Consider the following 15,534-nt stretch of genomic DNA (forward strand, 5'->3'; position numbering starts at 1 on the left):
CTGTCTTGTTCTTGTTTTCTTTTAGCTGACATTTACAGATGATAGATTATTAAAATCACCCTGCATCTGGAGACACTCATCTGTTAGTCATTAGTCCTTAAACATTTATTATTATGGTTATTTCTTGAGAAGTACTGGATGCATCTTATTAAAATTGGGACTGACTGAAGGCAATCTCAGATTTTGATTTTGATGGATTGTTTACAGCATTTTTTGAGAGTTACTAAATCAATCTTCCTTAAATTGGGTTCCTCTTTGTCCTTATCATTGCCTTTTCCATTCTGAGACCGAGTAGATGTACAAGATGGCTAAAAGGTGGCCATCTTGGATTTTTATTGTGGTTACCCATTGGTCACTAGTTATGCTCAAAATGACTGGCAAGTGACAGTATCAGGTTTCAACAATAAATGTTTATTATCGCCATTTCTAAACAAATACTGGATCAATCTTTCTCAAATTCTCTCAAATTCATAGTGGTTCCAAGTTGTTCCCTTTTCATTTTTTATCGATCAGGAAAAAAACTAAATGGCTGCTGGACAGCCATCTTGGAATCTGATTACCTAAGATTATTATGGCTAGTTTTGAAGAATGAATCATTAAAAAAATATTACATTGAGCTCTCCTACACTCCCATATTGTGCCTATTTATATTGAGACTGATCAGAAAAGCAAAAGAACCAACAGGTGGCCATGTATAATTCCAACCATTGAAAACTGTTAATGCTATTTCTTGAGAAGAAGTCTTAAGGATCTTGGTCCTCCGCGTTTTGTATCATGGGACTGATGGAAAACCGGCTGATAGGTGACGTTCTTGGATTTTTGACAGGTACCTTCAAGATGCATCATTCAAAAAATTGTTGATAGGTTCTACTTGTTCCCTAGACTAGTTGTGCAAAGCCCATAATAGAACTGAAAAAAACACTAAATGATAGACAGGGGACCATATTCAATTTCACAGTTTAAGATTACCGCACGGGTATAGCTTTTTCTTGATTTGACAATTCTCAAATGTCATTTAATAAAGAGCAAATAAGTGGAAAGGGGGAAATGTTTGGCGATTGCTATACCTACTTATTGATGGGTGCAGGTCAATCTGAAAAGAATGCTTACTCAAGACTGAAGAATAGTGTTGTTGGTTTTGTTTCGTCATGGACGACCAATCATGGCATTTGATACAAATGTTAAAATCAGATAACAGTATGTGGAAGCATGACACTCTCACCAGACCCTAGGTGTAACTGTATAGACATTGACAATTCTTACGATGTCCAAGGTAGAAGTGTTTTTTATGTATAATGAATGATCAGTGTTTGAAATAGAGCTTTGTTTCTGGATTCTGTTTCTATGGCCAATGTTTGACTATAAAACAAAACAAATAGTTTTGGTAACCTTTACGGTGATGCCAGAAAGTAATGGGTAGACCAATCAGAGTGATGGTACTTAAAACCTCTAAGTGACGTTTCATTGAAATCAGATATGGATCCAGTTGTACCTCTGTAATTGCTGAATGGAAATTGGCAGTTTGTACCTTGATTATTTAGAGTGTGAAATCAAACATGAGAATTTTCGAAGCCGTCTTTATATTGAATCCTGTTATTGTGTGACGTAATTCAGATGAGCAAGTGAGCAAAGTCACGATTTTAACCATGATCATAGAATGTAATGATTGAGGTATGTTGGCTCAAAACATTGAAGCCATTTAAGTGCCATTTCATACATGTGACTTAGATGTCAGAATCACAGTTGCTCTCATTAAACCTTGACCTTAACCTTGAAGCTGGACCTTGATTGATCAATCAACTACATATGTAACTCCGATTTTTTTCATGTTGCTGACAACTAGGAACTGGAAAAGCTATTTTCGTACCAGTGACATCGGCTTTGACGTAGAAAGTTAACGCACACTATTATAAGCCAGAAGTACCCGAACTGCTGTAGGGAGTTTCATTGGGATTGGAAAAGAATCTCTTTCACCAGGAACTTTATTGACTGTGACCTTAACCTTAAAGCAAAGAATGCTGGTATTCAAACCTGATCATGCTGTCTTAGAAGTGAACGTGTTATGTGATGGTGAAACATAGACTATTTCAGTAACTGTGACCTCGATCTTAGAGCGACGACAGTGACATCGAATCTTGATGGCCGATATGAGAACGCGTTCATGCTTGGTTTTGAACAATCATATAACATAAAAGAAGTGTGTAAGAATTACAGTCATTTGAGCGATAAATAAATGTGAACATTCGGACACCGCAGGGTATATTTAATACCTGTTAACCCAGAGTGACAGAACACACTACAGGTCGATGAATAGTCATGTCATCACTGAACAAGGGCAATAAATGTGGATTAGTTCGACGGACATTTGGATCAACTGTCCTTGATATGGTTCGTATGTGGGGCTCCTTCCGATCATGTCAAAAATATTGGTCACTCCTCTTACTTAGAATAAAATATAATTTGTGATTGTTACACTAAAATCAATTTGCCTACAAAGTAAATGGCACGTTATCTGACGTCTTTTTCATCACTTATCCTGAAGTCTGGTGGTGCTACGGAGGCCGCCCAAGTACACCGGGAAATGGTTTTGGGTGAAGATTTGGGTATGGAAAGGGTCATTTCACTGGGAGATGTGCCACCAATCATTATCACAATTTATCAAACTCTCCTGAACTGTGGAAAAGGGTTGCTTATAGTCATTTTATGAATATTTCTCACATTGTTAATAACCTGTGAAGAAAAACATGGTGCTTCAAATTTCCTTCAATTACTGAGAGTAAAATTAGTTCCCCGGAAAAAAAGTGAAGAGCAATATAACCCGCCGCTGCAACTAATTGTAGCATGGAACATCCTCAAGGAGTAAAATACACAATACTACCCGCGAGTACTTCGGTAAGTGCCCTACAAGATAGCGCCAGGCACCTGCCACAATATCCGAGTTTAGATGAATTTAGTTGGAGTCGTCGAGAAATACGAATCAACACAAAGCCTTAGTTTCAGACTTCTGTATTCAGAATCGTCAACATACATGTAGTGTAATCGTAACAGTTCACGTAGACAGCACACACCATCACTCTCAATGATATTGGGTAAAATCCCGCTACAATCCAAAATAGCAAGACCTACTCACTCGAGCTCCCTGAACTAAAATCTCGCACTCATTTTATTACCAAACCCCGTAGGACTGACAGATATTCATATAACCTTTTACATAATCTTGTCGTATCCTGTAGAAGAAGTCGGACAAATTGACGTAATTACGTGTATAAAAATACATGTGAACATTTAGAAAAACAATTAGCGATGAGATAAACCGTGAATGATATAAGATAGAAGCGGCACCCTATCTATAAGTATGGTATATAAAACAAATCTCTTTAAATGATAGACAAAAAAAAAATACTTCAGACTAATAATTTTTAAAAGTAATCCAATTGTATCTGAAAATCAACGTATGCTGGCATGATTTTGAACAATGATTTGAATAGTAAAGAGTATTAAAAGTGAGTTCCAGCCTTTCAAGGCCTTGTCAGGTCCCAACGTGTCTTTCTTCCTACTTGACCGCGAGTCTGATGGATTACGAATCTACCTGGGCCTACCTAAAGGTTTTGTTTTGATGAAAACTGAAATGAGAGGAAAAATCAGTAAAAGCCGTAATGTAAGAGACAAATTCGGTTTCATCACGTGATCGTTATCGATGTGATAAGTGTCAGTAAAACGAAAGTACAATACTATATAAAAGAATCGGCGAGCATCGATTGTTTTTGTGCCAATTGAAAGTATGTTACTATTTTCAAACTCAAAACTTTTTGTATTTTCTAAAATTTAACATAGAGATTCGTGAAATCCTCTCTCATCGCAGGGATTCTGTTAAGAGCGTTTTCTTGACGCTGACTTTGATTGTCATCACGTGACAACCTGACAACAAGCTAGCATGGCACTGGTATGGCTGCAGCAAACTTGGAATGCTAACCGTGTAGTAATTTCGGTGGCAACCAGTGTAGCCACAGCGGCTATCGCTTACAGCATATACAAAGTTATCTTCAACGTAAAGGAGGAAGAGGCAGACGAATATTTTGAGACAATTGTCCTTGTAAGTATATGTAACATGAACGTGTCTCGACTAGTTTACAGAGGGAGACAGGTCGACGGCATCATCTCAGTTGTGAGGATGCACAAGAACTTCAACGCCTCCCGTTTAACTAGTTGTGTTAAACGTGCCGTATCACGAACAGGTTGGGAACATCATCGTATTTGAGAGGATGCTTTGGAACTGTTCTTAACTTGACAAATAATCATATCACGCCGTTTTCGGTTATACCAAGCATACATTTTGCGGCATACATGTCCGGTAGGCTAATTATAAGTTATGATTTCACAGCTAGTGCAAACAACAGTTCAGTTATAAAGCTCAGCTTTGTCTTGATACTTTTCTTTCATGTACCAAGTCTCAACACCACAACGTCTGGGATTTGGTGGTCATGGTACCAAATCTGTGATAGGAAAGACTAATTTAAAATATTCAGACCACAGTGGTGCTCAAACTGGTAACCTCTCACAAAACCAGCTGGGGATGTATGTTGTCCTGTGTTCTCTCAGCTATGTTTACATAAATTCATCAAATGAGTACTTTATACTTTCAGTCAAAAGATCCTCCAAATAAAAAGATTCTAGTGATTGGATTAAATGGGGCAGGAAAGACCAGCTTTGTGAGGTGTTTTGGGAAAGGCAACAAAGATGGGAAAGCCTATGATGAGCCTCGACCTACAGTGGGATTTAATGTTAAAAGTGTCAACATGGGATCAGCTCTGTTTGATTTCTGGGACGGTAAGTAAAGATTCACAGTAGAAGGCTTTTAATGTGTAATATGTATGCAATTAAAGTTGTTTACAAGATGGAGTAATATAATGTACATGATGCATATAATGTTCAAAATCTCTATCAGTACCAGTAAAATGCCTAGTAGTACTAAAGTTTTCATGCCTCATCTTCCTTTTTTTTATTTCAAGTCATGGTAAAAACTCCAAGGTGAACTGTTCATTTCAGAGTGATTTGTGCCTTTTTACCACTTGTGTTCTTTTTCCAGTTGGAGGATCGGAGGTATGCCGTGAATACTGGAAACAATTTCTCCAGAGTGTTAACTACATTGTTTGGGTAGTAGATGCTTCAGACCATGAGAGAATTGGTGAATCCAGAGAAGCCCTTATCAAATTTCTACAAAATGATCGGGAGATACGCCCACTTCTCATAGTGGCAAATAAACAGGTAAATTTAGAGAGCACAGCAATCCTACAGACATATTTTATTAGGGATTATATGTTGACCCCCTGTGTAGCTTCTTTTCTTTTCAGAATATTATATTCTAATGATTTTACAGACAAAAAGAACGGGGCTACAGCCTATGAATGTCCTCTCCTTGCTATTATAAACATTTATTGAGTCAATGATGTGTTAGTCCCTTATATGACTTCGAGTCAATGACGCACTGTCCTCTATATGACTTTGAGTCGAGGATGTGTTTTCCTCTGTATGACTTTGAGTCAAGGATTTGTTGGTCCCCAGTATATCTTTGAGTCAAGGATTTGTTGGTCCTCTGTATGACTTTGAGTCAAGGATTTGTTGGTCCCTGGCATGACTTTGAGTTAAGGATATGTTGGCCTCCTGTATAGCTTTTAGTCAGAGGTTATGTATTAACCCCTGGGGTATATGAATGATAAATACAATATTGTGCTGGATGGAACTCCAATAAACAGTAAGAATGGTCTGTGTATAATGTTATGGGATCAGATAATCATTATTTGATCCTGAATGTTATTAAGTTTTGTTGAAATTACATATAAATGTTGAAGATGATTTGTTCATGTTTAAAAAATACATTTATTATCTCACTGGAATAAATTCGAGTGTCACAAATCTGCTGTGTAAATCATACTTTTCATCTCTGATGTTGTGATTTGTAATGTGATTGAGCATTGTATCCAATTCAATCTCTATATATTGTCAGTCATACAAGTATTGGGTGTAATATATTATACTGTTAAACCCTTTCTTTGAGTTGGTGACTGAATGGATTATCATATATCAGTTATAGTGAAATGAGTTCACTGCAATCTGGTTCTAAACTGAAATGAGAGGCCCATAGATTCTCATCTATGACCGTTTTTTAAAAGTGAATTGTTTTAATGAAAGCAAAGTCAATTTGACTTTCATTGGACAGTACATTGTTACTAAGCTCAACCAGTTTTCACCATTCTTACGGCCATCTTGTACATGATTTTCCACCTGAAGTGTACTTAGGATCATCAGTATGGTTACATCTGAAGATGACAAGATAGTCATTGAAATGTCACAGATTTTGTAACATGTTGTGATATATCTATTCAGTTAGTTATAGGTACATTATTAAAATGTTTTTGTCAGAACTAACAAACATCTGATGTTCCACAAAATGTACTAGATTTGTATACTAGATTTAAACATGTCATTCATGTTTTTTCTACTTTCTAAAATTGATATTCTTGATCTGATTTCAGGATTGTAAAGGTGCTATGAAATTATCAGAAATAAAAAAACATCTTGAGGTGGATACGTCAACTGTGATAAACAAGTCAACTAGAGACATTGAAATGGTTGGAACACAGACCCCACATGGTGGCAAAAGGAAGGGCATCTGGGCTGCATACAAAAGCATTCTGGAAATGTCTTGAATTATTGAGATTATTGGATTCATACTAGTGTGGATGGCAGAATATGTTACTCATCAACTCCTTGATAGAGGTAAAAAATGGGTAGTTGCAAAAACTGTATATGCTTTCTTGAATATATTTTTTTTGGCAATAGTCATGCTGACTGCAGACTGCAAGTTAGAAAAGATGAATTTGAGAGGGAAAGTAAAATAAAACTTGCAAAAAAAAAAATTTGAAAATCACAAAATTCGAAATGAAAATATCATAATGGAAAGAAATCTAGGAAGAAGAATTATGGAGAAGACTTCCATAGATATCCAGGTTTTACCTGATCATGTTGAATTGTTTGAATGTTGCTGCAATAAAATTTGTTGAGATAGAATTAAGGTAAATTCCTTTAACTGTGATTAAAATTTATTTTATTTAGAAAGTTTTATACAGCAGTTTACATGTATGTATATAAAATTTGGAAACTGAATGCAATATAATTCTCAGAAGATACTGAATATGTTGGAAGGCACAGTCTGTATCACCTAGTTTGGTAGAGAAATTTGATTGGATATTTATTAATGTATTTATCAGTTAAGTGCTCTTCAGTACCAGATAATGTATTTCAGCAGACTTATTGTGTGAGTCTTTGCTCTTCAAGTCTGGAAACTATGATGAGATACATAGATACATTATGTAACTTCGTGGCCCCTGCCATTATAAGTGGGAAGGTGATGTACTGTCAAACCTGTCTTAAAGGTCACCTTCATTTAAATGTAACTTGTCTATAAAAGCCAATTTTTTGGTTTCTTATGTAATGCAATTCATAGTAATTGAACTCATTATAACGGTCACCTGTGTATAAAGGCCACTTTTCTGAGCTCTCTTGAGTAGCCTTTATAGACAGGTGTGACTGTAAATAGTATTTTATTTGTCTTTCTTGTCCACAATCTATGTCATTGCGCCAGTAATATCAATCTTCTTTGATGAAAGTTGAGGCAAAAGTGGACGAGTTTTCACTAGATAACAAAACGCAAGCTGTATTTAAATCCTGTAGACTTTTAAAGGTTATTGACCTTGAGGAAACATAATACATATCTGTATGAGTGTTTAAGATTGATAATTTTTTAGAAAACTGTCAAAGTTTCAATTAGCTGCTCTCTTGCAACAGGGTGCCAAGTCTTCCTCCTTTTAATAGTATGAATGCATAATTGTCAGTAATTCAGTACTACTGTAATATCTATTAGACCTCTTTCCTCTATAACACTTCATTTATTGGTATTTCTATAGCAGTTTTATTGCCCAAGAACGACACTTTTTGTGACTCAGAAAAAAAATCCTATCATTGTTTCAGAAATAGCATGAGTAAATGTGAGACTTGTTTACTATCTGTTGTTTACTGTTTGATAGTGTTTATATGATGGTATTTGTTTTGATAGCCCTTGTTAAGTAATCTCGATTCCAGATAACATGAGGGCTGGAATCACACTATCTTGTACACAAAGTAATAAAGTGATACACAAATAAATTAAATCACAGTTGTTATCTCTAATACATGGATATTAATTTGTTAATCATTATTTATGATTGTTATTTTAATTTATTCCTCTTAAATGTAGAATGGATTTGAAGAAAAACAGCCATGTAATGAATCTAACCTAAATTAATGCCAGGTGTTATCATTATAGTTGTATAAACCTTCATCTTTTATCTTGAAGTGTCTCAATAATATTGTAATTATTACAGGGAAAACTTGCCGGAAATCATGATGATACATGTATTGTGTTTTACTGGTTTTACATTTGGAATGAATTAGAATATCAATTATCACATGACAAATCATATATACATTATTTATTACCTTTATTATCGGTATCAAATATTGGATGTGTGACATATTTGTGGAGTGTTAGAGGAACAGATGAGTTGTGACTAGGTACATCCACTGATTAAAGCATTTCTAAGTCCATGGTTTATGTGATGGTTTTATATCTACTTTTTTGACAGATCTCTTATACATTCCTTACATTATATGTTGAAAGAGTGTATAAAACATTTCTTAATTAACGTTACACAAGTTTCAAACTCTAATTATGATTATGATTATGAAGTTCTCTCTGACTTTAATGCATGCTTCTAAAATCAGCATAAAAATATGTGTGTTTTAACTGTGTTGTTATCATTTGTCATGTTAAGTTGTTAAATACTTAAAGTATTCTGGACTGCCAGGAGATATATAATAATCATGTTAAAATTTCATCTATATTAACTCCTTATGTAGTTGGTCTATTTTAAAGTTAATTTGGATTGTCTCCCTTTACATGACTTTATATTCATTTCATGAAGTAAATTACATTTATTTTCTTTTGATCTGAGAGATGTATACGTTGTCATTGTACATGTAAAATTTTGTGATATTGATTTATACATTTGAACATGTTACACTCTAAATAAATTTATCAAAATCAACTACTTGTCTATAATTCTTAGTTGATAAAATGTTTGGAATTGAGTTTTTTTCTAGTAAATGTGAAACAAAGATGGAACAAAACAATAAACAAACAAGACAAGACATGACAAAGGTCAGCTTCACAAGCTGTATTGGTTACAAACATGAATAGATATGAATACACAAGATCCCCTTTTTGTTTATATGAGGTTGGCAGCTGAAATGAACAATGCTTGGCAAATACCTTGTATGAATTGAAAACAAATTTAAGTTACTTTTTATCTCAGATCAGAGCAAAAACAATTAGATATTGTCCTTTTTTGATATTACGCAAGTTTTAACAAAATATGTGTGATATAGATGATGGATGAAATAACAATAGTATGGACAAGTTCATTGTTGTATCCAGCCATTTATCAAGACACAAAATATAACACAAAATATATTGTATACATAGAACATGGAACAAGACAAAGCTAGTGAAGAACAACAGAGCAATATGAATTAACCATTTGGCTTGATAGATGCAGTACACCCTTTAAAAACAGCATAAAGACAACATATAGTGATGTTTTACAGATGACCATAGCCAAATGTTCTGATTAAAAGTTGTATGAATACTGGGAAAAGATCAATAGTAACTGGTGATTATTGGTTATAAAGTGTTTAATATTCTACTGGCAAAATATGGAGTCAATTCATAGGTATCAAATGTGACCTACAGTGATGTGTCTATCTCATTCAAATGTCTCCTCTGTGACATACAATGACGTATGTGTCTATCTCATTCAAACGTCTCCTGTATAACCTACAGTGACGTACGTGTCTATCTCATTCAAACGTCTCCTCTGTGACCCACAGTGATGTATGTGTCTATCTCATTCAAACGTCTCCTCTGTGACCCACAGTGATGTATGTGTCTTTCTCATTCAAACGTTTCCTCTGTGACCCACAGTGATGTATGTGTCTTTCTCATTCAAACGTTTCCTCTGTGACCCACAGTGATGTATGTGTCTTTCTCATTCAAACATCTCCTCTGTGACCCACAGTGATGTATGTGTCTATCTCATTCAAACGTCTCCTCTGTGACATACAATGACGTATGTGTCTATCTCATTCAAACGTCTCCTGTATGACCCACAGTGATGTACGTGTCTATCTCATTCAACCGTCTCCTCTGTGACCCACAGTGATGTACGTGTCTATCTCATTCAAACGTTTCCTCTGTGACCCACAGTGATGTATGTGTCTATCTCATTCAAACGTCTCCTGTATGACCCACAGTGATGTGTCTATCTCATTCAAACGTCTCCTCTATGACCCACAGTGACGTACGTGTCTATCTCATTCAAACGTCTCCTCTGTGACCCACAGTGATGTATGTGTCTTTCTCATTCAAACGTTTCCTCTGTGACCCACAGTGATGTATGTGTCTTTCTCATTCAAACATCTCCTCTGTGACCCACAGTGATGTATGTGTCTATCTCATTCAAACGTCTCCTCTGTGACATACAGTGACGTATGTGTCTATCTCATTCAAACGTCTCCTGTATGACCCACAGTGATGTACGTGTCTATCTCATTCAAACGTCTCCTCTGTGACCCACAGTGATGTATGTGTCTTTCTCATTCAAACGTTTCCTCTGTGACCCACAGTGATGTACGTGTCTATCTCATTCAAACGTCTCCTGTATGACCCACAGTGATGTGTCTATCTCATTCAAACGTCTCCTCTATGACCCACAGTGACGTACGTGTCTATCTCATTCAAATGTCTCCTCTGTGACATACAATGACGTATGTGTCTATCTCATTCAAACGTCTCCTGTATGACCCACAGTGACGTACGTGTCTATCTCATTCAAACTTCTCCTCTGTGACTCACAGTGATGTATGTGTCTATCTCATTCAAGCATCTCCTGTGACCCACAGTGACGTATGTGTCTATCTCATTCAAACGTCTCTTGTATGACACACAGTGATGTATGTGTCTATCTCATTCAAAAAGTCTCCTGTATAACCCACAGCGACGTACGTGTCTATCTCATTCAAACGTCTCCTGTATGACCCACAGTGACGTACGTGTCTATCTCATTCAAACGTTCTCATTCAAACGTATGACACACAGTGACGTATGTGTCTATCTCATTCAAACGTCTCTGTGTCTATCTCATTCAAACGTCTCTTGTACGACCCACAGTGACGTATGTGTCTATCTCATTCAAACGTCTCTTGTATGACCCACAGTGACGTATGTGTCTATCTCATTCAAACGTCTCCTGTATGTGACCCACTGTGTTGTATGTGACATACAATGACGTATGTGTGACGTATGTGTCTTTCTCATTCAAACGTCTCCTGTATGACCCACAGTGACGTATGTGTCTATCTCATTCCAACGTCTCCTCTGTGACATACAATGACGTATGTGTCTATCTCATTCAAACGTCTCCTCTGTGACCCACAGTGACGTATGTGTCTATCTCATTCAAACGTCTCCTGTATGACCCACAGCGACGTACGTGTCTATCTCATTCAAACGTCTCCTCTGTGACCTACTGTGTTGTATGTGTCTATCTCATTCAAACGTCTCCTGTATGACCCACAGCGACGTACGTGTCTATCTCATTCAAACGTTTCCTCTGACCCACAGTGATGTATGTGTCTATCTCATTCAAACGTCTCCTCTGTCACATACAATGACGTATGTGTCTATCTCATTCAAGCGTCTCCTGTATGGCCCACTGTGTTGTATGCATCTATCTCATTCAAACGTCTCCGGTATGACCCACAGTGACGTACGTGTCTATCTCATTCAAACGTCTCCTCTGTGACCCACAGTGATGTATGTGTCTATCTCATTCAAACGTCTCCTGTATGACCCACAGCGACGTACGTGTCTATCTCATTCAAACGTCTCCTGTATGACCCACAGTGACGTTTGTGTCTATCTCATTCAAACGTCTCCTATATGACCTACAGTGACGTATGTGTCTATCTCATTCAAACGTCTCCTTTGTGACTTACCGTGACGTATGTGTCTATCTCATTCAAACATTTCCTCTGCAACCTACAGTGACGTATGTGTCTATCTCATTCAAACGTCTCCTGTATGACCCACAGTGATGTATATGTCTATCTCATTCAAACGTCTCCTCTGTGACCCACAGTGATGTACGTGTCTATCTCATTCAAACGTCTCCTCTGTGACATACAATGACGTATGTGTCTATCTCATTCAAACGTCTCCTGTATAACCCACAGTGACGTATGTGTCTATCTCATTCAAACGTCTCCTTTGTGACCCACAGTGATGTACGTGTCTATCTCATTCAAACGTCTCCTGTATGACCCACAGTGACGTATGTGTTTATCTCATTCAAACGTCTCCTCTGTGACATACAATGACGTATGTGTCTATCTCATTCAAGCGTCTCCTGTATGGCCCACTGTGTTGTATGCTTCTATCTCATTCAAACGTCTCCTCTGTGACCAACAGTGACATACGTGTCTATCTCATTCAAACGTCTCCTCTGTGACCCACAGTGATGTGTCTATCTCATTCAAACGTCTCCTCTATGACCCACAGTGATGTATATGTCTTTCTCATTCAAACGTCTCCTTTGTGACCCACAGTGATGTACGTGTCTATCTCATTCAAACGTCTCCTCTGTGACCCACAGTGATGTACGTGTCTATCTCATTCAAACGTCACTGTGTTGTATGTGTCTATCTCATTCAAACGTCTCCTGTATGACCCACAGTGACGTACGTGTCTATCTCATTCAAATGTGTCTATCTCATTCAAACGTCTCCTGTATAACCCACAGTGACGTATGTGTCTATCTCATTCAAACGTCTCCTTTGTGACCCACAGTGACGTATGTGTCTATCTCATTCAAACGTCTCCTGTATAACCCACAGTGACGTATGTGTCTATCTCATTCAAACGTCTCCTTTGTGACCCACAGTGATGTATGTGTCTATCTCATTCAAACGTCTCCTGTATGACCCACAGTGATGTACGTGTCTATCTCATTCAAACGTCTCCTCTGTGACATACAATGACGTATGTGTCTATCTCATTCAAACGTCTCCTTTGTGACCCACAGTGATGTATGTGTCTATCTCATTCAAACGTTTCCTCTGTGACATACAATGACGTATGTGTCTATCTCATTCAAACGTCTCCTGTATAACCCACAGTGACGTATGTGTCTATCTCATTCAAACGTCTCCTTTGTGACCCACAGTGACGTATGTGTCTATCTCATTCCAACGTCTCCTCTGTGACATACAATGACGTATGTGTCTATCTCATTCAAGCGTCTCCTGTATGGCCCACTGTGTTGTATGCTTCTATCTCATTCAAACGTCTCCTGTATGGCCCACTGTGTTGTATGCTTCTATCTCATTCAAACGTCTCCTCTGTGACCTACAGTGACGTATGTGTCTTTCTCATTCAAACGTCTCCTCTGTGTCCTTTGCAGCACAGCAGTTTTTTTGTTAGACATTTAGAATTCATTCGTTGTCTGACTTTCCAAAATCAAATTGGAGACATCAGTTTAGCTTTCACATGAAACCATTGCTTGTATTTAAAAATTTGTATTTAAAACAAGAATGTAAATATGCCACGTAAATGAAAGATACAGCTGAGGACATCGATGCTGCAATTTCTGCAGTGCTAAATGGTTACCTTAGACTTCGAAAAGCTCCAAAGAAGTATGGAGTTCCCAACACTACCATCATTTACCTTGTCTCTGGACGGATTGAGTCAGGACAAGGCCGGGAAGGAAACCTTATTTGCCTCCGAAAGTTAAGGGAACTTTTGATTCCATAATAATAATAAGGGTTTCGGAATATCCGAATCGGAGATGATTATGAAAACGGGTCGCTTATGTCAATCAGCCCGAATTCCATTGAAGAACAATGTGCCGGGAGATGACTGGTGGAGGGGTTTAAAAAGAGGCAAACCTGAAAAACTACCAATCTCTAGAATAAGGACGATAAACAAGCCGGTAATTGACAATTTCTTCGCCGATATGAAGAAAGTGGTGACCGAGTTAAATCTGACACAGAAACCTAATCTTATTTGGAAGCCGATGAAACAGTTTGAGGATTGCCCTGGTAACGTTTGCTCTAAGAAGGGTACCAGGACATTACGGAGTTCTACAATTACAAGGAAATCTTACAATTTTTGCGTGTATTAATGCCTAGAAATAGCTATACCTCCACTTTGTATCGCAAAAGGAAAGTCAAGAAAATATTTGCAATCGTACACTTTGGAAATACTAAAACAATGCTTGTGTGTGCGACATTCTCGGAGAAGAGTGGTTTAGTAATATTTTTCTAAAGCAGTGTGGTCCAGAACGTCCTCAGTTATTAATTATGGATTCCCATAGTTCACTTGTAGTCCTTTCACTCTTAGAAAGGGCTAAACATGAAAAACATTCACATTGTGGCGTTACCTCCTCACTACACCGATTACTACAACCGCTAGATAGGACAATATTTGATCCGTTCAACAAATCCTACATCCGACTTTGTATCGAGTTCTTGGCAGCAAATCCAAACCACGTTGTAAATAATGCATCGTGGTCTCGCCTTTTCAATGGTGCTTCGGTGGCAGCAATGACGAGTGCAGGCATAACTTAAGATTTTAACGTATGTGGATTATATCCAGTGGATCGTTTGCAAATTCCAGTATCAGCCTTCCTGCCATCGTCAGTGTATGGCACATCCTTATTGCCGATCAAAGTCAGAACACAGTTGAATGCTCTCCCGACAATTCGCTGAATTCGTGTACTCTAGGAAATATGCCGACCTCCCCTCGAGACCAGACATTCCATACAAAGCTTGTCTTAACCGGTCTGTCCGAAGTGGTAGTACCATATGTTTGGGACGCAATCTATTCCTGTTCCACCAGAGATATTAATATCTAATCCTGACGATGGAGCAGTTATTCCCGTCGAACATATACAACTTTCTTACAGGCGTTAGCAACTGGCACAGCAGCTATACACGAAGAAACTGGAAAATCTTAGTCTCACAGAACCATTATTGTGAAGAAAGTATTATGATTTTACTGATCAGTGACGATAGAATTAAAGAAAAATAGAAAGCAAAAGAGATGGAAGTAGTAGAGCTTAAGCAACAGAAGCATGCCCAGGAAGAAAACACAGAAAAAAAATGAGGAAATCAGCAAGAAACATCGACTTAAGAAAGAAAATGTACTAGACAAGACTTGATTCATTTGTCTGCACGAGTATACAACTGGCTGGAATGAACCGGAATGGACAAAGTGCAATTTGCGCACAAAATGGATGCATTTGAAATGCATTCCTATCTCACACGCGGTAATTGCGCCGTTTAAATGTCATCTGTGTGACTAAAGACACAGATGTCGTTGGT

At 37.5% G+C, this 15,534-nt stretch overlaps 2 protein-coding genes across 2 annotated transcripts; both read left to right on the forward strand.

The window, feature by feature from the left end:
- The first annotated feature begins 3,934 nt into the window (after nucleotides 1–3,934).
- LOC132548631 (ADP-ribosylation factor-like protein 2) lies at nucleotides 3,935–7,196 on the forward strand. The gene is made up of 4 exons (XM_060212505.1): nucleotides 3,935–4,093; nucleotides 4,644–4,827; nucleotides 5,087–5,265; nucleotides 6,534–7,196. The coding sequence occupies exons 1-4, from the start codon at nucleotides 3,935–3,937 to the stop codon at nucleotides 6,705–6,707; spliced, it is 696 nt and encodes a 231-aa protein (XP_060068488.1). The 3' UTR covers nucleotides 6,708–7,196.
- A 4,494-nt stretch (nucleotides 7,197–11,690) lies between these two features.
- On the forward strand, nucleotides 11,691–13,087 carry LOC132548632 (uncharacterized). The gene is made up of 2 exons (XM_060212506.1): nucleotides 11,691–11,780; nucleotides 13,031–13,087. The coding sequence occupies exons 1-2, from the start codon at nucleotides 11,691–11,693 to the stop codon at nucleotides 13,085–13,087; spliced, it is 147 nt and encodes a 48-aa protein (XP_060068489.1).
- The last annotated feature ends 2,447 nt before the right edge of the window (nucleotides 13,088–15,534 follow it).

The sequence above is a fragment of the Ylistrum balloti genome, unplaced genomic scaffold (assembly GCF_031769215.1).
Source record: "Ylistrum balloti isolate Yb309-2 unplaced genomic scaffold, AGI_CSIRO_Ybal_v1 Utg370020, whole genome shotgun sequence".
NCBI lineage: Eukaryota > Metazoa > Mollusca > Bivalvia > Pectinida > Pectinidae > Ylistrum > Ylistrum balloti.